The sequence below is a fragment of the Acomys minous genome (genome assembly GCF_964271855.1).
Source record: "Acomys minous genome assembly, chromosome: 3".
Taxonomy (NCBI): Eukaryota; Metazoa; Chordata; class Mammalia; order Rodentia; family Muridae; genus Acomys; species Acomys minous.
Window position 1 is genome coordinate 21,450,941 of NC_140485.1, and position 27,735 is coordinate 21,478,675.

Sequence of the window (27,735 nt, forward strand, 5' to 3'; positions counted from 1 at the left end):
CCGTCAAGTTCTTGCCAGTTATGACCAGATGGCATGGCTAGGCCAGAGGGCATCCCTCTGCTCTCCCTAAGGACAGTGCCTGCTCCAGATTGGCCTGGCAGAGGTCACTCCTGGGAACAAAACAGTGCCCAGAGGAAGTAGGAAAAGCCATGCTGGTTCCTGGTTTGTGGGTCTGGTCTTAGGACCTCTCCTACGGGCCAGGGTTTCACTCCGTGGCCATGTTTAACCATCCCTCAGGTTGGGCTGCTGGAGTTGAGTGTGGAAAATTCTGTTTGAAGTTGGGCGGTCCTAGATAATCCAGAGACTCTAAGGGACCCCCCGGACGGGCTCCAGGCTGCCCCTGCACAGCATGTCGGGAGGGGAGAGAGGTACAAGCTCCACTGAGATCGCCAAGGGCTGCTGGGCCCGGCCCTGCCCCCATCCGGCCTCCGCCCCTGCCCTTCCTACGCTCCCGGCGGACGACCTGGTAGCTCCGGAGCCCAAACCTGTCGGGCCGGTTTGTAGAGCCACGGGGACCGAGAGAAGAAGGCTGTAGAAGGATGCACGGCCTGGCCCCGCACTGTCCGCCGCCGGAGCCTGTGCTGCCCACCCGCCCGAACTCATGACCCGCACGCCTGGCCTCGTGGTGCCCCTGCTGGGCCTGAGCCTGGCGCTGGCCCTTAGCCTGCCCGGAGCTGTGGCAGCCGACTGCCGGTCGGACCACCTGGCATTCGCTCAGGTGGCCAGGACGCGATTGTTGGCCCCTCGTGTTCGCGCGCCGGGGCCCCTGGACTCCCTCTATGGTACCGTGCGACGGTTCCTCTCCGTGGTTCAGCTCAACCCCTTTCCGTCAGGTGAGTGTCCCCTCCCCCAGCGAACATCTTCAGGCACTAGATCGCAAGCTAGCCTCTGTGCACACCCTGTCCACAAGCACTCGCAGGCTGAGGTTTCAGGCGCTATGCAGCCTTCTTCTAACCCCCAGGTTCTGAGATTCAACAAGCAGCTCCCTAGCCTTCTTGTTTGACCTTGAGCCAACCCCTTTTCCTTTCTAAGTGCAAGAACAGTATGTTAAATCATGTTTTATTGTCCCAGTGCCATGGTGTCAGGGCTCAGGAGGGCCAGAAGAGGCAGGAGGAGGAGGGAATGGACTACCTGGCCCGCCATAGGGCCTACCCAGAAGGGTCCAGAAGGTCTGCTTGAGGCCTTCTTCTACCAGCTGCCTCTCCTGCAGCGTGATGAGGCCTGGCAAGCTGTCACAGCCACATGACACTGCTTTCTCAAGAACCTTTCTTAGCCTGACAGTGGGAAGAGGCCAGACACAAGGACAAGGCAGTGGCTATCCCCAAACCCAGCTTGCTTCCTTTCCCTAGAGTTGATAAAGACCTTGCTGAATGATCCGTCATCTGTGAAGACAGATGAGGTAAGCGTAAGCACAGAGGCACAGGGGCTGGGGACCAGAGTTAAGGGTGAGCAGAAGCCCCCCCCCCCCCCCCGCATTGCTCAGTTCAGCCCACCTCACTGAGTGTTTGCCAGAGTGGGGTCCTAGGCATCCTTTTCCCTTCTGAGTTCAAGCCCCATATCTTCTTTTTACTCTCAGTGGGGTGTGGAGTGGTCCTCACTGCCCTTAGGCCCGAGTTGCTTCGTCTGTACAGTGGTAATTAGCAAGGATGCCATTTACCTTGTGTGTCCTGTGTGGGTTCACTAGGGCCCAAGTAGAGGCACACAGGCATTCTCCCCACTCCTGACTTCTGCTGGAGAAGGAGAAAGGCAGGACAGCCCCCTCATGCCCTGCTGCCTTGCCCAGGTGGTTCGGTATGAGGCAGGCTACGTGGCGTGTGCTGTGATTGCCGGCCTCTACCTCCTGTTGGTGCCCACCACCGGGCTCTGCTTTTGTTGCTGCCGCTGCCGCAGGCGCTGCGGGGGCAGAGTGAAGACGGAGCACAAGGCCATGGCCTGTGAACGTGGCACCCTCATGACCTTCCTGCTGCTGACCACGCTCATCCTTCTGTGAGAGGCTGCTTAGGTCAGGAGGGAGGACTGGATGGTGGCCCTGTCTGTGCTCCTGGGCACATTGCAAACCCTTTTCCCTTTGCCTCCCTTCCTGCAGGATTGGTATGGTCTGCGCTTTTGCTACGAACCAGTACACACATAGTCAGGCAGGCCCAAGTGTGGAAGCTGTCCCCGAGACCCTGCTCAGTCTAAAAGGCCTGGTCTCTGATGTTCCTGAAGTGAGTTCTTCCTATACAACTCCCTCGTGTGTGTGTGTGTGTGTGTGTGTGTGTGTGTGTGTGTGTATACCCTGCTTCAAGCCAGATGTAGATAACCTGCAAAGCAGAGAGGGTGGCCTTTCCCATGTGCACTTAACTGCCTCTTGATGCAAAGTCCCTGAAATCCCTAACTGTTGGGCTTGCTGAAGGACAGGGAGCATGGCTTACTCCCCTGTGTTTGCTTAGGAGTTACAGGCTGTGGCCGAGCAGTTCTCCGTGCCCCAGGAGCAAGTCTCAAAGGAGCTGGATGGTGAGGGTTACAGTCGGTCAACTCCAGGTCCCTCTGCCCTGGCCTTCCTTGGGGGGAAACCTCCCAGCTCCCTTAACCTGGACTCCATGGGAGCAGAGGGGGCGGGGACACTTCACAAAGAGGGGTCTCCCTGTGTAGCACCAATACTACTGCAGGACAAGGAGGCCAGAGTTCATGGGCCTCAGCCATGAGGATGTCCTCAGCTCCTGGGGGTGAGGTGCGGGGGCCCAGCCCTGTCAAATGCCCCCCGTGTTGTGCAGGTATCGGTGAGAACCTTGGGGACATAATTTATAACCAGCTCAAGAGCACAGTGTACCCAGTGCTAGCCTCAGTGCACAGCCTGGGTCAGGGTAAGTAGGACCAGTGCCCTATATGTGGGTGGGTCCAGCAGGTGTTCCTTAGGAGCCAGTTCTCCCATCCCCCACCCTGGTATTTCATGCACTTACCCCAGCTCCACCCGAATGCTTCTCCTTCCATTATGCTGGGATCCTGTATGTGGCATCCCTGCCTACTCCCTGGCCTCACGTGCCCAGAGGCAGTTTCCATTGTGGCTACCGACTGTTTATGCCCCTTCAGCCAGGGGGAGGGTGCCTCTTTTTCCTGGGCTGCTGAGGGCACCAGGAAGTGAGGAGATCTTCAGGCCACTGTGTGACTCTCTTAGCCCTGCAGGTCTCCATAGACGACCTTCGAGCCCTGAACACCACCTCAGTGGAGCTGCAGGAGGGTCAGGAGCACCTGCGACCACCTGTGGAGGCACACCAGAAACGCCTGCTCACGCTGCTTCAGGAGAGCCGGTGCCAAGGGAACTGCAAGGGAGCCCTAGACCGGGCCAGTGCTCTGCAGCTGGGTGCTGACTTCAGCCAGGTGCAGGCCCTGAACAAAGCCACTGGGACTTAGAAGGACTGGCCTAGCCTGCACCTTTGTAGCATCCTAGTGATCAGGGGGCCTTCTTTCCTTGGGCTATGCCGTCCTTTCCAGAGTACCCCGGGGGCTAAAGACCCTCCTTTCTTAAGAGTGAGCCAAAGCTCTCTGTGCCACACACTGAGCCCTATGCTTCATGGGTAATAGCTTCCGGGGCTCTGTGGTCCCAGTTTTACATGTGAGGATGCTAGGGGTTCAGAGGCACCTCCTTTCTCCTATAGGGATCTTTCTCATGTCATAGACACGCCCCATTTACAGGTGCCCTCTGTGGATGATGTCCTGCATCAGCTGAACGGTGTCCCAGAGGCCAACTTCTCCAGCATGGTCCAGGAGGTAAGTGCCTGTCTTGGTTACCTGGACTCTTGCTCCACCTGCCTGGGAACTAACAAGGGAAGGGCCCCAGCCGGTTTCACTCTCTGGAACAAGAAGAACCTAGTTAAGCCGGGTGGTGGTGGTGGCGGTGGCCCACATCTTTAATCCCAGCACTTGGGAGGCAGAGGCAGGGGAATATCTGTGAATTCAAGGCCAACCTGGTCTACAGAGTGACTTCCAGGACAGCCAGTGTTATATAGGGAAACCCTGTGTTGAAAACTCCGAAAAGAACCTGGCTAAATTGAGTCCACCCTCAACCTGGGCCAACCTGGGCTAAATAAAGGCTTGTTGTGCCGGTCCCCACTGCACAAAGTCAGTCAAGAGTGGCAAGTCTGCAGCTCAGAAAGAGGTGGGCTCCCATAAGGGATGGGGGGTCTTTGGGCCACAGGGGAGCAGGTGCTGTGGCTGCACCCTGGGGTGCAGGCCTGCTCTCTGGGTGGAGACAGCCGAGGCAAGGCGGGGGTGGTACCCTATGAGTCAGAGCCTGTGACCCAGGGCCTGGAGTTGGGGAATCGGTGAGTCAGTTATGCTGGGAGCCTGGGAAGAAGAAGGCCAGGCTAAAACAGATGTAAGGTTGGAGCCGGGGTGAGGGAGTAGAGCTGGCTGTGAGGAGGGGATAAGTGGGACCGGAGAGAGGACGAAAGCCACCCGCTGTCTAGGAAGTGGCCTTGAGTTGAAGTGCCTTGTGTGGAGCACCTCAGGCAGGCAGGAGAAGCCATGTTTGCAAGGACAAAAGGAGCACTTCCTTTGCTGGGGACCGTTGACTAACAGCACCCTCCCTCTGGGCCTGTGACTTTGAGACCCCAAGGCAGAATTCCAGGCAGAGAACAATAGACCACAGCCTTGCTTGGCCTTGCAGGAGAACACCACCTTCAATAACCTCCCGCTCCTGGTTGCACTGCAGACAGCCAATGTGGTCAAAGGTGAGGGGCCTGGCTGGCTGCCTGGCATGCTCCCCCCCCCCACCCCACACACACACACCACCACACCTCTTCCAAAGAAGGCTTGCTGGGAGAGGAGCGAGCTGGCCAGTGATGGGGGTGGTGGCTATGTTCCCTGTCTGGTGGGCTCTCTGTGAGTCCCAGAGATTTAGCCCTGACTCCTGGGTGCCCTCTGTATCCTCCTCTAAAACCCCTGTGGCTTCGGGCAGATCTGAAAAACACACTGGCTGAGCAGCCTGAAGGGGTGAGGATGCTGGCCCAGGGGTTCCCAGGTTCAAAGGCGGCTTCCCGTTGGAGCGAGGTGCTGGATGAGTGGGAACAGCGTAGTCGCCCCTACTTACACGAGGTACAACGATATGAGACATACAGGTGAGTAGCACTTTAAACCTCCACTCTCTCCACTTCTCTTTCAGCCTGACAAGACCACTGCCTCCTTTTAAGCCAAGAACCCTAACTCCTATGTCTCCCCAGAATGTGTACACCTAAACCTGAGCCTAAGCTGTGAGACCTCAGGAAATGTGTCTGCACCCCCGGACTTCTAAAGACCCAGTCTGGGGCCAGCCCTCCGGGGTCAGCTGGCTTCCTTCTCAGTGAGCCCCGTATTCTCTCTGTGACAGGTGGATTTTGGGATGCGTGCTGTGCTCTGTCATCTTGCTTGTGGTGATCTGCAACCTGCTGGGCCTCAGCCTAGGCATCTGCGGGTTATCTGCCAGGGAGGACCCCAGCCACTCGGAATCCAAGGGCGAGGCTGGAGCTCGCTTCCTCATGGCGTAAGAAAGGGCTGGGGCTGGGGGTGGGGCGGTGCACAGGGGAAGGGCCCTCTCTCACTGCTGGATTGTAACAAGAGTGGAATCTGGCGGGTCAGGAGGATGAACCCTGGTGCTGACCTGGTCCTCACTCCTTGAGAGACTCTGGGTAAAGCAATGACCTCTCTGGGCCTCAGTGTCCTCCTCTATCTAAGGGGATTGGGCTAAAGCAGGGAAAATAACAGGGTTAGTAACTATAGTGCTCCTGCCAAGCCCACACACAGCTTTAGAAGCCTTGGGGGCAAGCCCCAAAGTCACCAGGTGGCAGCAACAAAGGCAGAGTCTTCTTATCATCCTTAAACTAGAGAGCCTTTAAGGCCAGGGCTGCCATATATGGCTGGCCAGGCTGTTCATTCTACAAGGTGCCTGGTCAAAGGGATTCTTAGTGAGGAATTGAAATCTATCCCACCTTTTACTCTCCAAGCCCCCATGGCCTGGCAGGGGGCTGGGCCTCGCTCACAAAGAAGTTCTGTAAGTCGGTGGCACCAGCCGAAGGGTCCTTACTGTTCAGGGTCTTTGGAGTATTATCTGTGTAGATTGAGGCATGTCTCACCAGGCTAGTTACTACTTAGAAAAGTTGGACACTGGACACGGCTCACTTTCATGGGCCCTAAGTCCAGAAATGGCTCTTAGTACAAGCAAGTGTCCTTCCTCTAGGCTTCTAGGGCAGCAGAGCCCAACAGCAGGATGTGAGTGGCTCGGGTGAGGGTGCCAAGGAGTCACCAGGAGTGATAAGTTCTCCTTTGCCCAGGAGGCATGCCTTGTTGCCAGCCCATGGCCTATGCTGGCCCCACGATGTCGGTGGGGACAAGCTTGGTCCAGGGCAGTCTGCTTCCACATTCCTTCAACCATGTCTCTCACCTCCAGAGGTGTGGCCTTCAGCTTCCTCTTTGCAGCGCCCCTCATCCTCCTCGTCTTCGCCACTTTCCTGGTGGGTGGCAATGTGCAGACGCTGGTGTGCCGGAGCTGGGAGAGTGGAGAGCTGATTGAGGTGGGCCTGGGCCTGCTCCAGCTCAGAGGGAGTCAAAGGGCGATTGGGCCAAGAGATTGAGTCAGGAGGAAGGGGGATGAGATGCCAGGGAGGCGGGCCAGATAAAGGGATACCCATGAGCCCCAAGCCGCTGAGGTGCTCCCTGGGTCTCAGCAAGGACTCCAGATGGTGGTACCCACTCTCTAACTCTGAGTCTGGGAAGGATACTGTACCAAAGGTCCTGCTTCCGCTATTGCCGGAGACTGATGGGCAAGGTACCCAGAAGGAGTCAGGAGTCATTGGAATGAGAGGGCGGGTTTGGTTGGAGTAACAGGGGTGGCACCAAGCATTAGGGCAGCCTTGCCCCTTACCTCCCTACGCTCCATTTCTTCCGGCCCACCCGCAGTTTGCAGACACCCCGGGGAATTTGCCCCCATCTATGAACTTGTCCTACCTCCTTGGCCTGAGGAAGAACATCAGCATCCTTCAGGCCTATCAGTGAGTGAGAGGGCTCTTGGGAAGAGGAGGGAGGTGAAAAAGCGGGTGTCCCCTCGGGATGATGCCAGCCCCACGGCCATCCCCGGCAGCTCTTTGTTGATGTGGATCTTTCTTCCCCAGACAGTGTAAGGCAGGGGCAGTACTCTGGAAGGTTCTAGAGCTCAATGACTCCTATGACCTGGATAAGCACCTGGATATCAGCCAGGTAAGAGCACCTTCTAGAAGGCTGTTAAAACCCTATCCTGCACATCCCTTTACTCTGGGGCATCATCTATGAATTAAAAAAAAAAACAAAAAAACTCTATCATAGTGCCCCAAGCCAGAGGCCTTAGCAACCAACTCAGCCTGGCCAGAGCTTGAGCTATAAAAGATTCTGGGGGTGTGAGTAGGCGTGTGAAGCCATCACTGAGCATGACCTCCAGGTTATGGGAGGAGAGGACAGTGACAATAAGTGTGTGTATGAGGGGGGAATGAGGACACATACCAGGTGACATGCTCTAGCTGGGAGTGACATGGAAGCGCTCCTGAGCTAGTTGAGTGACACTGGTGGACAGCTCTCTGGGGCTGTTGCTGAACCTTCAGAGCCAGCTGGTGGCAATGGCAGATTCTATCCTGCCCCTTGTCTGACCCCGGAATTTCAGGCTGTCTGTCCTCCCAGGACTTAGGTGGTTCGTTTGGCAGCAGTGGTGCAGGGGGTTAGAGTGGTGCTGGGTGCAGAAGTGTGGAAAGGTAGGGTGGATGTGGCAGAGGACAGAAACAACACTTGTCAATATCAACAAAAGAAAGCTTCAGAACCTGGGAGAGGTAGCACTTTAGACTGTGGCTCTAAAGATGTGTGAAACATGCCTTCTTTCCTCACTCTATCCCTAGGTAAGGTAGGGAAGAGGGCCCCTAGGAGCCATTTCTCTAAGCATGTCCTAGGAAACACCCTCAACATTCTCTCTCTCTCTCTCTCTCTCTCTCTCTCTCTCTCTCTCTCTCTCTCTCTCTCTCTCTCTCTCTCTCTCCCCCTGCCCCCCAGCCATGGCCAGGGACATTTGCTTAATGTCAGCACCTTTTCCCTCTAGTGTTTTTTTTACTAGAGACAGTTGTCCCATGGCTGGAGGCTTTGCAGCAGAGCCCTGGGCACAGGGGATCTCCAACCTTGCTGGCTGGAAGTCATCTCAACATTAAATGATCTCAGCCTCAGAGGGGAGTGCAGCTCTCAAAAAAGTATGGACCAATGAGGCTTCTGGTTCTGAGGGACTAGAAAGCTCTTTGAGGCTTTGTGTGTGTGTGTGTGTGTGTGTGTGTGTGTGTGTGTGTGTGTGTGTGTGTGTGTGTTTTATCAAATGTGACCTTGAAAAAATTTCTCAGAAAAGACATCAAAAGGCCAATTACACAGAGATCAGAGAGATAACATGTACCATGCAGGGCACCAGAATGTCTGCTGCTCCATGTCCTGTCCCTGTCAGTGATGCCTGGAATGCTGCTACTGAGAAAGTTGGGAACCCCTCTCCTTAGAGGAAGGTTACCTAGTAGGGTGGGAAGAGGTGACCAGAGATGGGCTGCCTTCTCTGATATTGCCGCTGGATATCATGAACACAAGATAGGCCAGTGCCAGATGTCTTTCCTGGAAATGTGGATATGCTCACTCCCTCACTCCCTCCCAAGTCTACAAACTTGTATCCCACTTGCCACGTGACAGACTCTGCTTCAGATGAGGGGCCTTAGGGAGAACAGTCAAAGTCCCCGATATGATTGAGTTGATGAGCTTGGGTTACCAAGTCTAAGAAATAAATGATTCTAGGGTATTAGGTGCCGTGAAGACCTTAAGGCAGAGGATGGGATAAAGAAAGACCAGAAAGCTATTTTGCATCTGTGGCCATGGGAAGTGTATGCCACAGCCCAGTAGACACATGGTCCCTGGAAGCAGGCTGGGACTCTGAGTAGAGATCTCTTAAGGGCCCTAAGAGATCCAGGTGATGGCCCTTAAGCCAAGTGACCAGGGCTCAGCAATGTAACTCATCCTGTCCTTTGCCTCAGTATACCCACAAGCTTCAGCAGAAGCTGCTGAGCTTCCAAGTGGATGTGGACAAGCTCGACCTGTTGACCCCCACTGCCCGCCAGGACCTGGAGGCTTTTCAGAGTAGCAGGCTGGAGAAAATCCACTACAGAGACTTCCTTGTACAGGTCAGTGAGGGACACATCTGGTGCCCCAGCAGGATGCGACACCCAATGGAAGGGCCATTCTGGGTGTGTTTTGCCTCTCTCCAGCTCTCCACAGCCTCTTCACCCCTGGAACTTAACTCCTGTTAAGGAAATCTCTCCAGCCGGGCCATGTGTCGCTGTTCGTGGTCCTGAACCCACTGCTGCTAAGAGTGGTGGTCTGACACTGACTTTTTCTTTCTTTTCCCCCACCTAATATGGGTGTTTTGCTTGCATGTATGTCTGTGCACCACATGCACGCAGTGCCTGTGGAGACCAGAAGAGGACGGCCAATTCCATGGGACTAGAGTTTCAGATGGTTGTGAGCCACCGTGTAGGTGCTGGCAATCCAACCCAGATCCTCTGGAAAAGCAGTCAGTGCTTTTAACCTCTGGGCCATCTCTTCAGCTCCATCCAGAGAGTATCTTGGGTTTTTTTGTTTTGTTTTGTTTCTATTCCATTAGAAATTCTGAAATACTTCATAGCTTTGGTTCGAACTCACTATGAGACCTCACAATAGACTTACTGGGGCTGGGGACGTGTGTGGCTCAGTTGGTAGAGTGTTGGCCTTTCATGCACAGAGCCCTAGGTTCATCCCCCAGTACTGAATAACTAAAGCCTGGTGTGGTAACACCTGCCTGAGAGGTAGGAAGAGGAGGATGTGTAAGTTTGAGTCCATCCTGGCTATGGGAGACCTTCTCTGATGGGGCGTGGAAAGGAGTGGGCTTAGCTGGTGCAGGACACAGTTGACAAGCTGGGAATTCAGAGGCTGAGGGTAAGTGGGGACATCTGGGTTCAGCCTTCTGAGTGTCTCCTGTCTTCCCTCAGATCCAGAAGCCTGTGGTGAAGACTGACGTGGAGCAGCTGGCACAGGAGCTAGAAGGACTGGCCCAGGCTCAAGTGAGAAGGGAGCAGAGAGAGGCCCTTTAGCCAAACAGCCATTAAGAAGGGGATCTGGGCATCAGGGGCTAGGAATGCTGGGATTGGAAAGGGGGCAGGGACAGAGGCTAGGGCCTGAGGCTTTTCACCCTATGGTTGGCCTTGAGAAGGCTCTGCAGCATCAGTTTCCCATTCAGGCCTGGTGTTAATTTTCTGTGTGGCCTTGGACACTCCCTTCCGAATCTCTGGCGGGAGGAGGGAGGGGGCTCTGTCTCTGCATCTCAGATCAGACAGAAGAAGCATTTGGCCTCACCTCACACAGCCGGGCTAGCTGCGGAGTCTACCGGGCAGGTGCCGAGAAGACCCCCTTAATGGGCACATCCACTGCAGCACGGGAAGCTACTCTCTGTATTTACAGACAGCTCGAGTTTCTGAAGTTCCGTTTAAGACAGCTGAGACTCCACAGCCACCTTGGCCCCGGGTAGAGCACGGAGCATTGCCCAGTTTTAGCAGTGGTTTCTACAGCTTACTTGGTGCTGTGACAGATTTGGTGGCATCCAGCTTGGGACGGACCTAGAACAGAACAAACCTGGGCTTGGGGGAATGTTCTGTGTGTGAGCCCAGAACTCCCCACTGCCTTTAGTGTATCCTGTTAGAGGCCTACTCTTCTTATTGGCATGGAAACCTTTCTGGTCCTTTTGTCTGCCCTCAGAATGACTCTGTAATGAGGCAGCAGCTACAGGAGGAGGCCAGAGAGCTCCAGCGCCTCTACCAGGAGAAGGTTGTCCCCCAGGAGAGTCTTGTGGTAAGCGTGGATGGAGTCTGGGGCCTGAGGGAGAGGACAGGAGGGATGGAGAGAGGGGCCAGCCATGTTCTCTATTTCTTGCCTGAGTTTTTGCCTGTAATATCCCCGATTCTTCCTCCACAGGCCAAGCTCAACCTCAGTGTCAGGGCCCTGGCGTCCTCTGCCCCAAGTCTGCAGGTAGCCAATGGGAGTGGGAAGGTGGGTCATAACAGACAATAGAGGGAAACAAGATGGCCGCTCTGAGATCTCTGTTCTGTCCTGCCCCATTAGAAGGCCAAGATGGAGGAAGGAAATGAGGTCAGATTATTAAGGACCTCTTTCCTTGGCCTCTGGGTCCTAGAGCCTGCCCCTCCTGCACTAAGGTGATGTGTGGTATAATGTGGCATGGATGGATGGCGAGTGGACACGTGAATGGCTGAGCTGGCCTATTGTCTCCTGCAGGTGGATACCTCAGACGTTCTGGGCAATGTCACTTCTCTAAAACGAGTGCTGCCCGTGCAGATTAGCCACATCCTGAAGAATGTGAGTTGGCGGCAGAGCATCGCCCTTAACCCAGGCTTCTCCTCCAGTTCATTTCTCGTTGTGGCTCCCATAGGAGCCAAGCTTGTCCTGATGATGCCAGACATGGAGGGGTGTGGAGAGGCAGGACTCTTGCCAACCCAGCACTTCTCTATTTCCTGTAGGCCACTGAGTGTTTTCTGAGCAGGGAAATGGGCTACTTCTCTCAGTATGTGGCCTGGGTGAAAGAAGAGGTAAGTAAGGGCACAGACCCCTGCCTGGGCCTCAAAGTACCCACCCCAGTGAGCCAGCTGTGGGCACACAGTGTACCACCCCAGTGAGCCAGCTGTGGGCACACAGTGTACCCACCCCAGTGAGCCAGCTGTGGGCACACAGTGTACCCACCCCAGTGAGCCAGCTGTGGGCACACAGTGTACCCACCCCAGTGAGCCAGCTGTGGGCACACAGTGTACCCACCCCAGTGAGCCAGCTGTGGGCTCAAAGTGTACCCACCCCAGTGAGCCAGCTGTGGGCTCAAAGTGTACCACCCCAGTGAGCCAGCTGTGGGCTCAAAGTATACCCACCCCAGTGAGCCAGCTGTGGGCACAAAGTGTACCCACCCCAGTAAGCCAGCTGTGGGCACACAGTGTACCCACCCCAGTGAGCCAGCTGTGGGCACACAGTGTACCCACCCCAGTGAGCCAGCTGTGGGCACACAGTGTACCCACCCCAGTGAGCCAGCTGTGGGCTCAAAGTGTACCCACCCCAGTGAGCCAGCTGTGGGCTCACAGTGTACCCACCCCAGTGAGCCAGCTGTGGGCTCAAAGTATACCCACCCCAGTGAGCCAGCTGTGGGCTCACAGTGTACCCACCCCAGTGAGCCAGCTGTGGGCTCAAAGTGTACCACCCCAGTGAGCCAGCTGTGGGCTCACAGTGTACCCACCCCAGTGAGCCAGCTGTGGGCTCAAAGTGTACCCACCCCAGTGAGCCAGCTGTGGGCTCAAAGTGTACCACCCCAGTGAGCCAGCTGTGGGCTCAAAGTGTACCCACCCCAGTGAGCCAGCTGTGGGCACACAGTGTACCCACCCCAGTGAGCCAGCTGTGGGCACACAGTGTACCCACCCCAGTGAGCCAGCTGTGGGCACACAGTGTACCCACCCCAGTGAGCCAGCTGTGGGCACACAGTGTACCCACCCCAGTGAGCCAGCTGTGGGCACACAGTGTACCCACCCCAGTGAGCCAGCTGTGGGCACACAGTGTACCCACCCCAGTGAGCCAGCTGTGGGCTCAAAGTGTACCCACCCCAGTGAGCCAGCTGTGGGCTCACAGTGTACCCACCCCAGTGAGCCAGCTGTGGGCACACAGTGTACCCACCCCAGTGAGCCAGCTGTGGGCTCAAAGTGTACCCACCCCAGTGAGCCAGCTGTGGGCACACAGTGTACCCACCCCAGTGAGCCAGCTGTGGGCACACAGTGTACCCACCCCAGTGAGCCAGCTGTGGGCTCAAAGTGTACCCACCCCAGTGAGCCAGCTGTGGGCACACAGTGTACCCACCCCAGTGAGCCAGCTGTGGGCACACAGTGTACCCACCCCAGTGAGCCAGCTGTGGGCTCAAAGTGTACCCACCCCAGTGAGCCAGCTGTGGGCTCAAAGTGTACCCACCCCAGTGAGCCAGCTGTGGGCTCAAAGTGTACCTACCCCAGTGAGCCAGCTGTGGAGCCCTTTGGGGGTGCCGTAGGCCATAGGCCTTTGCATTTGGACCCAAATTCCCCAAACCTGCCGTCTGTACTCTTGCTCACAAAGTGGATGCTGTCCACCCCACTTCTACACCCAGTCCTTAGCGTTCTAGAATATTCCATTGCCCCCATGCCTCTCCATGGATGGGTCCCTCACTCTGCTTGTCTAAGGCCAGCCCTCGAAGTCCACCTCCTCCTGCACACCCTGTGGGCCACAGCTTCCGGGAATAGTCGAAACTTCACAGGGGGTTGGCTTACCTTGAGTATCTGTGTATGTATGTGCACATGCATGTGAAGCCAGGCATGTTTGTGCCTCCCCAGCAAGGATAGCATAAAGCCATAGTGGGGGACATAGTGAGGGTTACATAAAGGCTGGTGAGTAGACGTAAAGGGTGAGAGCTGAGCAGGATGCTCAGTGTCCCAATCTTCCTGTGGACCCATGACCATTACGTCTGTGCGTGCACCTGCCACTCTGTGTTCTAGTATGAGGTGGCCCCCCAGGTATGCCCCCCAGATGTGTTCCTATTCCTAACAGCCTCAGCCTCAGAATATGGGGTACACATCTGTGAGTCCAGGTGTCTTCACATTACAACTGCCTCATGTTTGGCGTCACAGGTGACTCAGCACATCACCACCTGCCAGCCCCTCTCTACAGCCCTGGACAATGGCCACGTGGTCCTCTGTGACATGATGGCTGACCCCTGGGTGAGTGTCCCTGTCCCATCATGGATACAGAGCTCAGTGGAGAGGGGCAGAAGGAGGGCATGAGGCCAGGCATGTGGAGTCACTGCAGGGCCTCTGGGCACAGGGCTGGTGGGAAGGCACCAGGTGCAGCCTGGTGGGCTGATGTCATGGCTCCCATCCAGAATGCCTTCTGGTTCTGCCTGGGCTGGTGCACCTTCTTCCTCATCCCCAGCATCATCTTCGCTGTCAAGACCTCCAAATACTTCCGTCCCATCCGGAAACGCCTTAGGTGAGGGGCTTGCCAGAACCACAATGGGCATCAGATGTTCAGGAATTCTTTACAGCCATTGGACCACACCCTGTTCAGAAACCTCCCAGGCAGAGAAAGCTTCCAGCCCGCCTCTAAGGAGTGTTAGGGCCTGAGAGTTCCCGCAGAAGCCTGCCATGTGGCTTTCTTGCTGTGACACCCACTTGGGGAATAGCTTCCTGGGACTTCTCCTCCTCTCGGGGATTCCTGAGTCAGGGACACCAAGAGCTCCAGTTGTCCCTGTGTCAGGGCCGAGGGCGTGTGCTGGGGACTCATTTTAGTTCTGTGATGTCACAGCTCCACCAGCTCCGAAGAGACACAGCTTTTCCATATCCCCAGGGTCACCTCCCTGAAGCTATAGGACCCACTGGTGAGTTCCACCTCCCATAATCCCTCAGTGCCTGAGCTGAAGGGGGCCGAGATCTGGGGTTTTCAGCATCCAGGAGGGCAAAGATACTTAGGGTCTGGGCCTGGGTATGGAGGGACCCATCTCCCATGACCACCTGATTCCTTTTTAATTTATAACAGGGCAAGATAATCCCAGGGGGCTTCCTGTCCTTCTTCCTTGTCTCAGCCTGGACCAGAAGACTTCTGTAACTCATCTCAGAGCCCAGGATGGCCTCTAGGGCTGGCCTGTCCCTTCCTCTTCTCCACCCATGGGAGCTCCTTCTCCAGCCTTTGGGGACAGAGACCCCCTCCATCTGCCCCATTTCTTTCTCCCGTCTTCCTTTATAAGCTCTTTCCCCCTTATCTGAGTTTGGTCCCCTTACTTGCCCCAATGTCCTTCCTGTTCCCTCCTCAACCCTCTGCTTGCTCTCTCCAGGAAGGTCCTCCCCCATCCGTCCGTCCCCCCTGCCCCCCCACTCCACATGCCTTTATCTTGTCCTTACTGCCACCTTGCTGGCTCCCAGGCCTCCTTGCAGGCAGCAGACATCATAGTTGAGGTCATGACCCCTGAGCCTTCTGTAGTTCTCGTCTGGACCTCCTGTTCCCAGTGGGGTAAGACAGGCCTGTTTGAGGGCTGAGCTGTCCCATCTGCACCCTGGGTTACAAACGGCAGTGCTGGCCCTATCTTCTCTCTGAGCATTGCCTCCTAAGAGAGGACCAGGGATGTGGGCCACACTGGGGCTCCCCCTTTGCATGGGTGGTCCCAGTGTCTTGCCCAGGAAGGATCTAGTAGTGAGAACTTCCTGCACATAGGAATTAAGACCACCCCTCACCCATCTCTGCACGGTCCCTGTGTGTTGGACACTGGGTCCAGAAAGGACAAAGAAAGAGAATATGGGCCAATCTCTGTCTCGTTAGCACGTTCTCACTCCCCTAAGCGTGGGCTCTGGGTCCCTGCAGCTGGGTCTCTAAGGCTGAGGCTCAGTATACAATTGGCGTTTAATGAGCATTTGTGGGAAGAATTCCAAGGCCTCTCTGACTGCAGGCCTCTTGGGACTCAGTGGGAGGAGCAGAGCCTGCCTAGTCATGTGATTCACAGCCTGGTTCTGATGCTGCTAGCTGGGGCACCTCAAATATGTTACATAGTTCCCCTGAGCCTCGATTTCTTTTATTATAAAATGTTTGTAGGGTTGTGAAAGTGAAATATGATGGTTGGTGGAAACCCTTGACAGGTTCTGAGGCTGAGCAAGTGCAGGAAGTGAAAGCCAGGCTGAGGGCCGAGCCAGGGTCTGGGCAGGAAGGAGGGATGATGCCCTTGATGATGGTGATCTGCTCTGTTTCTGGGCTTGTTGATATGGAATTGCATCTTATGAACCAGCAGCAGTTTTGCTGCTAGAACAGAGTATGGTGGTACCCAGTGTACTAAGCCTCCTGCAAGTATGCTCTCAAACCAGCATCCTGGGAGGTTACACAAGTGCTTTTTTTTTTTTCTTTTTTTTCTTTTTCTTTTTTTTTTTGGTTTTTCCCCAGAGGTTGGAAGTTTTTGTTTTTCAATTATTACTTGTTTGTTAACTTGAGGGTGAGGAAGTGACACCCTGTATTTTTTAAATGCAGTTGATGAGATTTAAACAAATGAAATAAAAGCAATTAAAAAATCATTCCCAGTTCTCTGTCAGAGTTGCTTACCTGAGCACATTAAACCAAGTTATTTTGAACTCGACTCTCTCACATAGATGGGAGCCCCTGGTAAACTGCTCCTAGTGGCTGCTGGGTCCCTTGTTTTTGTTAGTTTCATCTTGCCTCTCCTATATGGTAGGGTTGGTGGAATGTTGGTACTCTTGGATCTGAAAATCTGTCAGAATAGTTGGAGGCCTTGGATGACGGCATCTTCCATGAGGATGTTGTGTGTATCCAAGCAGTGGCGAGGGACCCAGCAAACAGGGTCACCTTAATCTGTTGGCAGGGACCAAATACTTCAAAAATCTCTGGTGAGTGAGTCTGTGCCAACTCGTCACATCCCTAGAATAAAGCCTTGGGTGGGGGGCACACCTCTCTCTAATGAGCTTGGCTTTTAACCAGATATCATTTAAAGCTCTGCTCAGCATCTTTTGGAATGTGAACACATCCTAGGATGGAGGTAGCCCACCATTGCCGATCTGCCTGCTTTTATACGATGCTGGGATTCGAACCCAGGGCTTCGTGCATATTAAGCAGTCATTCTGTCAGATGAGCTGCATCTCCATTCCAGCTCCGTGGGTCTCAACCGGCCCATTTGGTCCCTATAGCTTAAACAGATATAACCGCAAATGCTCAAAAGGCACATACATCACACATTCTCTTTTATAAGTGGTGTCTAGCTGGGAATTAGTCCTCGAATTTAGCACCCAGAAACCTCACCATGGCCCTTGGACACTGGTTTGGAGAAGGGGTTGTTCAGAGGCACACAGGGACAGGGTGGCACTGGTGTTGACAAAGAGACAAAAATAGCCATAGAGGGAAACAGATGCCTATTTTCCTGGTTTAAAATGCTGGGTGGTACCTGGCTGGAGCTGCTTCATATGGAAACTGAAACCCCCTCACTGCGGCAGTCAGCTGCTGCCACCACACTCCGTTGTTATCTGTGCTTGAGCCTGATGAAGCTCCAGGAAGTTACCTGGTTGCCTCAACGTCATCGAAGTTAGATTCAGTTCCCCTGGGCCTGATCCTGGATGTCTCCATCTCCTGTGTGCACGGGGGAGGGAGGCCCTGTCTCCAGAGAGGTTTGAGTCACAGATGTCCTTTGATGTCCCTGTGGCAGGAGGGATGACAGATTGGGGGCCTTGGGAGTTCTGCCAGATGCTCCACCTGGTCACTCAGCCCAGGGCCCCGTGGCAGATTCTGCCAAAGAAGCATGATGTGGGTTAGGGCATCTGAGGTCCTAGGTGAACAGGTCTGGGCAGCTCAGAGGGTACAAAGTATGGGGCCACATGGCTGGGGCTGGAGCAGGGTGAGGTGAGACTGTAAGCCTGGGAGTGAGCATCCTAGGCACTGCGAATTAGCCCAGAGAGAGGCGGGCATTTAGCTACCTGGTTTAGAAAAGAAGATGCAGGGATAAAGGATGGACAGGCTCTGCTGATGCTGGTGGCACTCCAGCACTCATCGGAGTTCCCTGGGGTCAGCCTGAGGTCCTGCTCAGTGCTGGCCAGGGACAGTGTCCCTCCTAACATTGTTCAAGAGGCAAAATCATTCCCTTACCTCTTCGGGCCATGTACTGAGCTAGGAGGCTGGCAGCCAGCCTGATGGAACTAAGCCTTTCCTCCCGGCAATTCGTCCTTCCCTGAGTATCTCGGATATGGTGCCCGCTGTGTGGGGAGTACTTCACACTCTTCAACCTTACAGACACTGATAAAGTTGTAGACCTGGGTAAGGGGAGTTGGAGAGGTGGGGAGTGAGGCCTATTCCAGTCCTGGCCACTGCCCACAGTGATGCAGATGGAGGATGATGGGGACTGAGCCCTCATCTGTATTCAGTGTACCAGGGGAGGCAGGGCCAGTGGAGATTTGAGGGAAGTAGGCTAAGCCTGAGGGTGAGGTGAGGTGCTGGAAGGTGTAAAAAAGATAAATAAATAAATAAATAAATAAATAAATAAATAAACGAACAAGAAGGTCAGCAAGATGGCTCCGTGGATAAGGGAACTTACTGCTAAGCCTGATGACTCGAAGTTGATCTGCAGGACTCAAGTGGTTGGAGAACCAACTCCCACAAATTATCCTTTGACCACATGTCCCTTTCCTGCCCCCTTAAAAAAAAGAGAGCAAGTGGGGTTCATGGGGGTCCCTGCAGTTAACAGATACTTCATTCTTCCTCTACAGGGTCATGGTTAGCGGTGGAAATGGCAGAGCTAAGGGGAGGGCTACCGGTCCAAATGAAGGCACCTGTGAGAGCTGGCATGGGGCCACATAGGTTGGCCCTGTTCCAGGCTCGGTGAAGGAAACAGGCGTCAGGCAAGAGCAGGTGCATCTACCCCTAGGCGTGAGAAGCTGCTTGGTAGCCACGATTTCCCGCCAGCCACCTGGAAAGATAGGCCTGCCAGTGGAGAAAAGGCCTCCGTCACATGGGCCTGTAGGCAAGTCTGTAGGGCAATTTATTGATTAATGGTTGAGCCGAGAGGGCCCAGCGCAGTGCGGGTAGTGCCACCCCTGGGCAGGGAGGTGTGGGTTGTATAAGAAAGCAGGCTGAGCAAGCCAGTCAGCAGTGCTCTTCCATGGTCTCTGCTTGACGTCCTGCCATGACTTCCCTTTGTGTTTGACTGTAAGCTGAAGTAAACACTTTAATCCTTCAAGCTGCCTGTGGTCGTGGTGTTTTATCACAACAGAAAACAAACTGGGACACCAGGCCCTGAGGACCCATGGAGCTGCCCATGACAGGAAAAGGGAGGGCCTGGAACTCCACCAAATCCAGAAAGAAGCTTAGCTGGGGTTGACAACCGCTTTTCATGGGAGCAGGCCTCCTGCCTTCAGAAGCTCCGTTTGGTCCCAGTGGCCTCTACTTCAGGCCAGGCGTGTGAGGAAGTCAAAGGAGAGCCCTGACTCTACTGTGTGGCCTAAAATGACCAAGAACTGCTTCTGTTCCCCTCCCAGGAAGTGTGCTTGGCCTTCCAGAGTTCATGTGGCTGATGGTAAAAAGAGATTTCAAGGGCCTGGGAAAGACAACAGAATCGTCTTCAGGTGTTCACAGCTCCAGGCTGAGTCTGCTTCTGAGGTTGCAGCACCTGAGAGGAAGGCTTTTGAGGGCAACAGACATCTTTGGAGAGCTTGTGAGATTAGACCCCCACAGGTAAAGGCTGTGAGTCATGAGCCCTGAGAGATTTCCCTATATGCTCCCCAGGGTCCTCTGCAAGGACCAGACACAGCAGGGGCCTGAGGGAAAGGCATGAAGCTGGAGGCTCTACAGAGGTAAGTCTGAGAGGCCAAGGGAGGAAGGAATTAAGGTTGAGGCCGGTATGGAGAGGAGAGGTCATGAGCAGGAACTGAGAAGAGTTCAGAAGACTGACTCCAAGGTTCTTGTGGGGCTCGCAGGGAATTAGCATGGGACTAAGAAGATGGAGCCTGCTCAAACCCCAGAAATCTCCAATTTGAGATTTAAAAATCTCATCCTGAGAATGGAAGGCGTGGGACAAAGCTCTCTCCTTGTTTCCCTGCCTGCCTCTGGAGCACATGACACAACCCCCAGGTAGTGGTCAGTCACCTGACCTCTTGTCACCTGTTACCCTTCCCTATGCAAATAGAGCGTTGCCAGCATCCTAAGTCCCAGCCAATGAGCCCCGTTTATCCTCAAAGCCCTGCCCCACTGCCCAAAGTTTCTAAGTCCCTGTTTCTCAGGCGAGCACCATCTGTTTCACGGAAGGACTACAGAGATTGGCTGTTTATTCTGAGCTAAAGCACTAGGGGGAAGAAGGGCTCGTTCCCCTTCTCTCTGAAGAATTCCTTGCTGGACGCTTGAACTCCACAGCCGGCCTGGCAGTCACCACAGAACCACCTGGCTGCTGCGAGCTTCCAAAGCACCACCTGGTTTGTCCCAGGTCCGGAGCCCTGAGCTCCTCGCTGCCGCCTGGCCTGCTGCTGGCAGCCCAGCTAAAAAAACAGTAACACTTATTTCGGAGAAAATCTCCGACACCCTCCCCCCCGAAATTTTGTGACAAGGACCGCATTTTGCGCTTCATCCTTTTCCACCCGGAGACCGACCTTGGACAGAGAAGTGTGCACTTCCGGCTCAGTGCCCTGGCAGTGTCCGGCTGCCCTTCTGGGAGACCCGGACCCACAAGTTTTGGTTGTGGTTGTGAGTTTCTTTCCTAGAGAGGAGGAAAAGATCCCCTCCCTCTTCCTCTTGCAGTCTGCACCCCAGGCCCACCTGAGGAAGTCACTGCTAAAACCCCCGTCAACCGAATAGTGCCAAACCACATTGGGCCTCCTTCAGCATCCTAAACCTTTATTGGGTCCAACAAGCCTCCAGAGACGCTTCTCAAATTCCAAGAGTTTCTTTTAGGGGCAGTTGACCCATGTTCATGTGACAGAGCAAGGCTGAGATCTACTCAAGCTCCTCTTTGGCCCCTTTTCATTCCTGCATCTCTCAGAGACCCTAGAAATGCCCGGGGCCCTGGGAAAGTTCCCACAGAGAACCGGAAGAAAGGGGGTTAAGTGACTCGAGGCTCCTGGCAGGGCCCAGATGCCCATGACTGTGTTTTATGAGAGGCACCTGTTGGGTAGACGCTATATGGAGAAATGTTGGCTCCCTGGTAGGTCCAGGGCGGGGAGGGCTCTGCCAAGGAGCCCCTATCTGCGGAGTGGAATCTCGGCAAGGATACCAACCAGAGACTTGTGACTCTCCAGAAAGAGGCACTGGCTTCCGGGTGGGCTGCTCAGAAGACCCTGCGCCTCCTTAAACCGCCATGAGTAAGGCCAGGCCTGTTCTGGCCTATGTAATAAGCACTTTCCAAGTTGGTTCCTGAATCTTGGACGCGCAACTGATGGGTAGAAAATTCCCTTAGAACTAACTGGCTTTGTCTGAAAACAGCCTGGATCTGCTGCTTTGTCAGGTGGGCAAAGACTCCGCTTTCCTGAGTTTAACCGTCATTAGTATAGACTGGGAAAATGGCCCCTTTTCTCTCGAAGCCACTGTGTGACTCCAAGGCCTGGCAGGGACTCGCCTAGTGCGAGAGGAAGACAGCTGGGAAGATTGGCCCAGACCTGGGAGCCTCTGCCGCCCTTGCCATCCCCTTTCCCAGAGAGCCCTCAGGTCTGCAAGAGTCTCTAGCCCAGAGTGAAGTCCTGCTGAGCAGAAGGCAGAGCTGTAGCCTCCCCTCCTGGGACAGCCTTCCTACTTCAGGATCAACTGCCCCAGGGTTTTGCCCCGGAGGGTCTGGCTGCTGGAGCTAATTGGCTGACTGAATAAAAAGGGGGTAGGAAAGGGTAGGGAGGTCGAGCAAGTGCTCCCGGGCTTTCTGGGAAGGAGGGGCCAGCTCAGGCTCTGTTTCCATGGGAACCACTGGCACAGGCAGGCTCCTCAGGGCGCCAAAAAGGGAAACTTGGCGCAGGTTTTCGGCACCTGGCTCCTGGTGGATTCCCTTGGGGATTAAAAATGCCCAAGAGCTTGTCTCCTATAGGGCAGGATGGGCCCTTCCTAGGGATGCACAGGACCCTTGATCCCTTCCTCCATCTCCAGATCCGGTGGCTGCCCAGAATCCCTGAATTTGGTCCTAGCCTCAGAGCCAGCGGACAGTGAAACCGGGAAAGTGTGAAGAGCTTGCTCCAGCTTGGAAGATTTCCACACTGCAAGGCCCCACTGAGGGGTGACACAGAGGTGACTGAGGGATGGGAGAGATCAGTGAGAGAGGTGGGAAAGACCTCAGATGTTACCTTAGTGATGTAATCCCAAGGCTCCCCTCTTTGTCCTGGGCAGGGACTGGTGGTGGAATGCCCCCCCCCTCCCGCCCCCACTTTCCCTGTGACTAGGAAAGGTGGGAACAGACCATGTACTTGAAGGAGATGAGGGCCAGGGTCAGGGTCAGGCCCCCAGCCTAGACAGGGGCCTAGACAGGGGGACCGATAGACTGGAGAAAGAGAAAGTGGAAGGGGTGGGTGGAAGGGAGGAGGGATGGAAGGGGGAGGGAAGGAAAGTAGGGAGGGGGAAGAGGCAGAGGAAGAGAGGTGGAGCTAAGACCAGGGAGGAGAGGGAAAGAGGGAGGGAGGGAGTGGGCAGGGGGCGGAGGAGAAGCCTCCAGTGACAATTGCGTCTGGGTCCAGGCAAACATGAGGCAGCTGCCAGCCAGACCAGGCAGTCTGGCTTGTTCAGGCTGCAAAGCGGGAAGGCTAGTGACAGTCCCCTTCAGCAGCAGAGATGCAGAGGGCCAAGGTAGGTGCTGAGAGGCTGGGGGCTTGCCAGGACTTGGGCAAATGGGGGGCTTGGGAGTTACTCTTGACTAGGAACTGTTTTCACGGAGGCTCTAGAGCCTCCTCCTTCACTCCTACTCCTGCTGACCCTTATAAGGGAAAGTAATTTGGGGGTGCATCTTGGCTGGGAGGCTGGGATCCTATGGCCCTTTTGAGTGGAAGAGGCTCTGGGTGTCCATGGGCAGAAGAGAGGGCTTAAGGTTAGCTCCACGGCCTGTCCCGTTCAGTCAGGTCCCTGGGGCGGGGAGGGGGCAGCGTATCTTACCCTGAACTTAGCCTCATAGACCTTAATGAGACACAGGAGCATGGAGAAGGGTGTCTTGTGTGTGTGTGTGTGTGTGTGTGTGTGTGTGTGTGTGTGTGGCGGGGGTGGGGGGGAGGCAAGCCAATGATCAAAGCTTTCAAGCAACCTTTCAATGAATAAATGAAGAGTCCCCCCCTTCTTAAACAGTATAAGACCCGAATAGGGCCCCAAGTAGCTCCGCCTCCCCAGAAATGGAGAGAGAAGGGAGGCGAAGAGGCACCTGGCACAAAGTCTAAGAAATAGTAACGAGGTGAGGGAAAGGATGGAGCCAAAAAATAATAATAATAATAATAATAAGCTATGCCCCAGCTTAGCATTGACCCTAACAAAGTCTGGCCTGGAGCCCTGAATGCTGCCCACAAGTCCGGGATGGTTTTGCTTAGGGGAAGAAAGAACCAGATCCAGTTAAATGCCCCAAATAAGGAAACCAGGGTCTTGTTTTTAAAAAGAAGAGATATTGGGCCGGCATCTTGCAGTCTTTCCTGCCGAGAGATGGCTTCCTGCCCCCCTCCCCATGAGGAGGTGAGGAGAACAAGGAGCCCAGAGAGGGCTGGCGACTGGTTTCAGGCCATACTGCCCCAGAGTCCAGGATATTACCCCTGTCCTGTCTGGTCCATTGCCCAGGATATCCAGAAGGATCAGCAGACAAAACAAAGCCATTTGAGCCTAAGAGTGAGCCACCTTGAAGGGTACTTTCTCTCTTGTCAAAAGTGTCCCTAACCACCTCTGGGCTGGCAGCGCAGAAGCATACCCAGCCCTCTGTCCCAGACTCACGTGCACACTCACATTACAAGCACACTGCATGCAGCACAGGCTGCACGCACCCACAAACATTGGTGTGAGCATGGACCTCACAGGCATGCGAGCACAGTCACATATACCCTGTGACTGTGCCCCTTCCCCCACAGAGCCAAGCAATGTGGCTCTGTGTGTCCAGAGATGCAGAGGTTTTCTACAGCCAGGTGTGTGCAGATGTGCATACAGCTGGCTCTGTCTGTCAGCTAGGGATAGCCTCTTTCTCTTATGCCTCTCTGGTGACTCTGATCTCTAGAACTCTCCCTGGGACCTTAACTACCACTACCCTACCACGTGGGCAGTAGCCAGAGTCCCTCTGTCCACCTGACCATTCTCTTGGCCACTCTGACTCCACTGTACCCCAAATCGGCTCCTGAGCTTCCCACAGAGCTCTTTGCTTATGCCTGCCCCTGGACTCCCCAGGATGGAGCCAGCCCCACAGTTACACTGCTTCTGGGTGAAGTCCCCTCTGTCTCTTACCAGTAGGAGATTATGAAAGTGGCACAGGAGGAAACAACGACCAGCATCATCGGGGAGCTGGCCCCACTTGTCACAGCCAGTGGCTGCTGCCAGCTCTGCCCATCTTCTCCCCATACACTCTCCAGCCATTCCTCTGTTGACCCTCACTTGGAGCTGCAGAACGGGCACTACCACCCTCATTCCAATGCTACCCAAGCTCAGAATAGGCACCAACCACAATGCCAGGCCTTCTGAGCCAAACCCTGGCTCAGGAAAAGTGAACCAACAGCATCCAGATTCTGAAGTGGTGTTCTGGATTAATCCATTTGGCCCTGGGAGCCTCTCCAGCTCCTTGCAAGAGGGGCCTTAATTTGCCCTGTTTGCAAAGGCAGTCCTTCAGGACATTGGGTGGGAAAGGGAGTGGCCCACCACGTAGGTCTTGGTGGTGGTCTCACTCTACCCGTGAGGAACATAGGAGGGTCCTAGACTGCAAGCAGTGTGGGGACTAGAATTGAGCTGTTTTGTCTTCCGTAGCACAGCACTGGGTTGGGGATATGGAGAGTGACAGGAGCAGACTCAAGGGGAGAAGGGCACGCCTTTAACCAGGCAGCCAAGGAGGTATGACTCTGGACTTTGTGACCTGTTTGTGCCTTCTTAGCCTGCTACTTAGTGATATAAGTGACACCACACCCGCTGGGCTGTGGATCCAGATGTGTTCTGTCCCTCCTCCTCCTCCTCGTCCTTTTTAGATTTTATTTAAAATTTCTGTTTCTTATAGCCAAGCAGGTTTTGCTATATATCAGGATGACCTTGAATTTCTGATCTCCTGTCTCCACTGCCTCAGTGGTGAGATTACAGGTGTGTGCCACCTTACCCAGTTCATGCTGGGACTCAAACCCAGGCCTTCATATACACCAGACAAGCATTCTACCAACTTAGCTCAACTCTGACCAGTCTCCTTCCCTTATTCCCATCTTCCCCAAAAGTAGAGAAGTATCTGAGTACCTCAGACCGGCCTTAGGGACGCCCTCCGTTCCCTCACCCCACTCACTGGTCCTGGCTTCTGTGAGGGCTTTCAAGGCAGAGAAAAAAGAGGGAGACAGCATTTGCCTTGACCAGCCCTGCCCCAAGCGGGAAATGTGCACAGTGTGGGTGACTCACAGCGCTGCTCCCAGCCCCAGCTGACTGATGTCGCCCACCCCACCCCCATCCCTTGAACAGGTGCATCTGTCAGCTGTGATCAGCCCACATCCTAGAACCCCACATAGCAGCCATGTGACAATGCCAGGGTTAGAGCAGGGGGAGCTGGCAAGCAGGAGGACAGCCAAGAGGGGCCTGTCCCTCAGCTCACCCAGCCTGGCCTATCTCAGCACTCTGTCCAGCTGCCCTTCATCTGGCTTCGGTTCCATTCATGCTCAGTGAGGCAGAGCAGAGAGGCTAGACTGAGAACATCCTCTCAGTCCTTGCTGTCCCCTGCCTCCAGCCTGTGGGTGACTTATGGGACAAAAAGGAGATCCTTTTTCCTGGTGACAGTGCCCTTGCCTGGCCTTGTGGCAAAAGCCTCTTTCTGGGCAGGCACTCAGGGCAGTGATCCTAAGAAACTCAGTGCTAGCTAGGTCTCTGTCCCCATGCCTCTGAGGCAAACTTGTTCCTCTCTGGGCCTCCAACTTCTCACTGGGGACTAGATATGCCCATAGCCTCTGCCTGGGCCCCAGATGGGCTCAGCCCACCATGCTGTGCAGTGGGCAGCTGGAAAAACCACACTGTGCCTTCTCCCCCATTGCCCCGTAGAAAAGCTCACTAGCCCATTAGCACCCCTGTAGCCCTGGCCACAGAGGGAGTGGCCCGGCAAGGGCTCAGGGATGTCCCTGCTGTCTGTGAGGCCTGGTTCTGCATCAGATGGGCTGGGGCTCAGCTCTACTCCTTCATATATCAGCTGTGTGGCCACAGACAAATTACTTAGCTCCTTTGTGCCATGGCCTCATACCACCAGCCCCCCCAGAAGGGTAAAATCCTCATTGTCAAGGACATGAGGACCTCACGTCCTGGCAAGTCAGCAGGCATCGAACACAAGACCAGGACCACCCAGTGCTGGACTCTGCTGCTGCAGCACCCTGAGTATAAGGCCCCATACCTATGTGTGCATAAACACATGTGCACATATGAGAGTATATACATTCTGGTGTGTATGTGCATGCTCCCACCTACAGGGACATGTGACTGTCTCAGCTTCCCCCATCAGGATGAGCTACCTGGCTCACATCTGTCTGTGCCCAGCGGTGGGTGGAGAAACTCAGGCTCTCAAAGCTTCCAAGTCTCTGGGGGGCCTGCACGACACAACACCCACCACTGCCTTCTGCCATCTGTCCTGTTCGATGGAAATAGAGCAAACAACTAGTGGGTGCTGGGTGAGCCAGCATGCATCTAGGCAGTCCCTATAAAAGGAGGGGTGCAGGTTAACCCCACAGCTGTCTCTGAGCCTGGCCTCAGGACAGTCTTTATGAGAAGGGAGGAGCTTGAGAGCCTGGAGTACGGCCTCTCCCTTCATAGCCCAGAATTTTTAATCTGGTCAGATAAGTACTCTAAGTCTCAGCTGCATTCTAATGCTACAGAGGAGAGGTTTTTTTTGTTTTTTGGGTTTTTTTGTTTGTTTGTTTGTTTTTTTGAGGAGTGTTGTTTATTTTGTCTTTTAATAAAAATGTGGTCCCCAGGCAGCAGACCCCACCTGTCCAGGTAGACATGGCTATTTAGATCTCCTGACACAGTGTTTCTGAGTTTGGGTTTTGTGGGATGCTCTTTCTCCCTTGCACAGGCAGTAAGACCCCTAACTTAGGGCTATAAAGGCAGCGATACTTGCCACGGTTGGGGTGGGGAGCTTCTCTTTGTACTCATTACTTCTACATTTCCCATAACTTTGGAAGGGCGTGCCGTGATCTCTATCTGCAGATGAAGAAACTGAGGCTTGGTGCGGGGGGTGCGGGGGGTGGGGGTGGGGCAGGGAGGGCAGGTCAAGTACTCAGTTCAGGATTTCCCAGAGAGGACATGAGGGCCCAGCCTTAAAGTCTCTGCCTGGCTGGCCACGGGCCTCTTCCCTCTGCTCTCAGCTACTTGAAAGAATGCCAGCCTGTCCCAGATCCCGCCCCCCACACCAGCCCAAAGGAGGGTGTGGCCTCTGCACCAGCATCCAGTGACCTGGTCACTTTTAGAAAACTACTCACTGTTGTTTCCATCCATGAGGCAGTGTGCTTGTTTTCTTTAGTGTTTATATGCGCGTGCATGCGTGCATGCGTGCATATGTATGTGTGTGTGCATGTGTGTCAATGCACTTTGCATGCTCATTTAGCCTAAGATAGACCTCTGGAACTGCTGGATATTTTAAAGAAACTTGTCAGAACTCTCCACAGCCTGCAGCGAATGCAGCCCACCCCATTTGGGTAGCTATGCCCACTGGATACCTTAACTAATCTCCTGGGCTGGTATTTGGGGTTCTCTGGGACTAGAGACCATGCTAGCTCCCAAGAGTCTCACCTTTGGGACCCCAGTAGTCTGACTCCATGATTTTTCCAGACAGACCCTCAAAGGAGAAGGTATTCCCAGCAGGTCATGAGCAGTGTGTTGGGCAACTGTCCCCTGGGCATCATAACTTTCCGGGAACCTGTGTGGGGTGAGAGACTGTGCAGTAGGTGTTGGGATAAAGGGGATGATGTGGTGAAAATTCTTGGGACAACTGTGTCTAGTGCCAAACTGGACTGCCATCAGGGT

General features: G+C 54.6%; 2 protein-coding genes across 8 annotated transcripts in view; both read left to right on the plus strand.

The window, feature by feature from the left end:
• The first annotated feature begins 243 nt into the window (after positions 1–243).
• Positions 244–16,145, plus strand: PROM2 (prominin 2). Of its 3 annotated transcripts, none has more exons than XM_084775909.1 (24): positions 246–833; positions 1,350–1,399; positions 1,784–1,986; positions 2,087–2,207; positions 2,433–2,496; positions 2,757–2,846; positions 3,158–3,360; positions 3,676–3,750; positions 4,649–4,712; positions 4,940–5,099; positions 5,348–5,500; positions 6,404–6,527; positions 6,913–7,004; positions 7,125–7,209; positions 9,030–9,176; positions 10,020–10,091; positions 10,783–10,875; positions 10,999–11,052; positions 11,317–11,397; positions 11,559–11,627; positions 13,725–13,814; positions 13,976–14,082; positions 14,398–14,470; positions 14,629–16,145. In XM_084775909.1, exons 1-23 carry the CDS (start codon positions 602–604, stop codon positions 14,459–14,461), a joined length of 2,493 nt encoding a protein of 830 aa, XP_084632035.1. In that variant the 5' UTR covers positions 246–601; the 3' UTR covers positions 14,462–14,470; positions 14,629–16,145. The 3 variants fall into 3 exon arrangements, with proteins under 3 accessions (XP_084632036.1, XP_084632035.1, XP_084632037.1); XM_084775911.1 differs by having other exon boundaries at positions 644–833; positions 1,274–1,399; XM_084775910.1 differs by lacking the exon at positions 14,398–14,470 and having other exon boundaries at positions 244–833.
• Positions 16,146–21,579: 5,434 nt separating this feature from the next.
• KCNIP3 (potassium voltage-gated channel interacting protein 3) overlaps positions 21,580–27,735 on the plus strand; it is a 70,231-nt gene continuing 64,075 nt past the window's right edge. The window contains exon 1 of one of the 5 annotated variants that reach the window (XM_084777868.1): positions 21,580–21,858. In XM_084777868.1, the coding sequence (XP_084633994.1) occupies positions 21,837–21,858 (22 nt within the window). In that variant the 5' untranslated portion in view covers positions 21,580–21,836. Of the gene's footprint in view, positions 21,859–22,224; positions 22,378–27,735 lie in introns of those variants that run through there. The other 4 variants (XM_084777870.1, XM_084777871.1, XM_084777867.1 and 1 more) reach the window with 4 other exon arrangements.

Excerpts from the sequence above, each read along its gene's own strand:
- PROM2 (XM_084775909.1), top strand. The coding sequence starts at position 602 with ATGACCCGCACGCCTGGCCTCGTGGTGCCCCTGCTGGGCCTGAGCCTG. Across the intron at positions 1,400-1,783 it reads CATCTGTGAAGACAGATGAG|GTGGTTCGGTATGAGGCAGG; the intron begins GTAAGCGTAAGC and ends TGCCTTGCCCAG. Across the intron at positions 13,815-13,975 it reads ACATGATGGCTGACCCCTGG|AATGCCTTCTGGTTCTGCCT; the intron begins GTGAGTGTCCCT and ends GCTCCCATCCAG.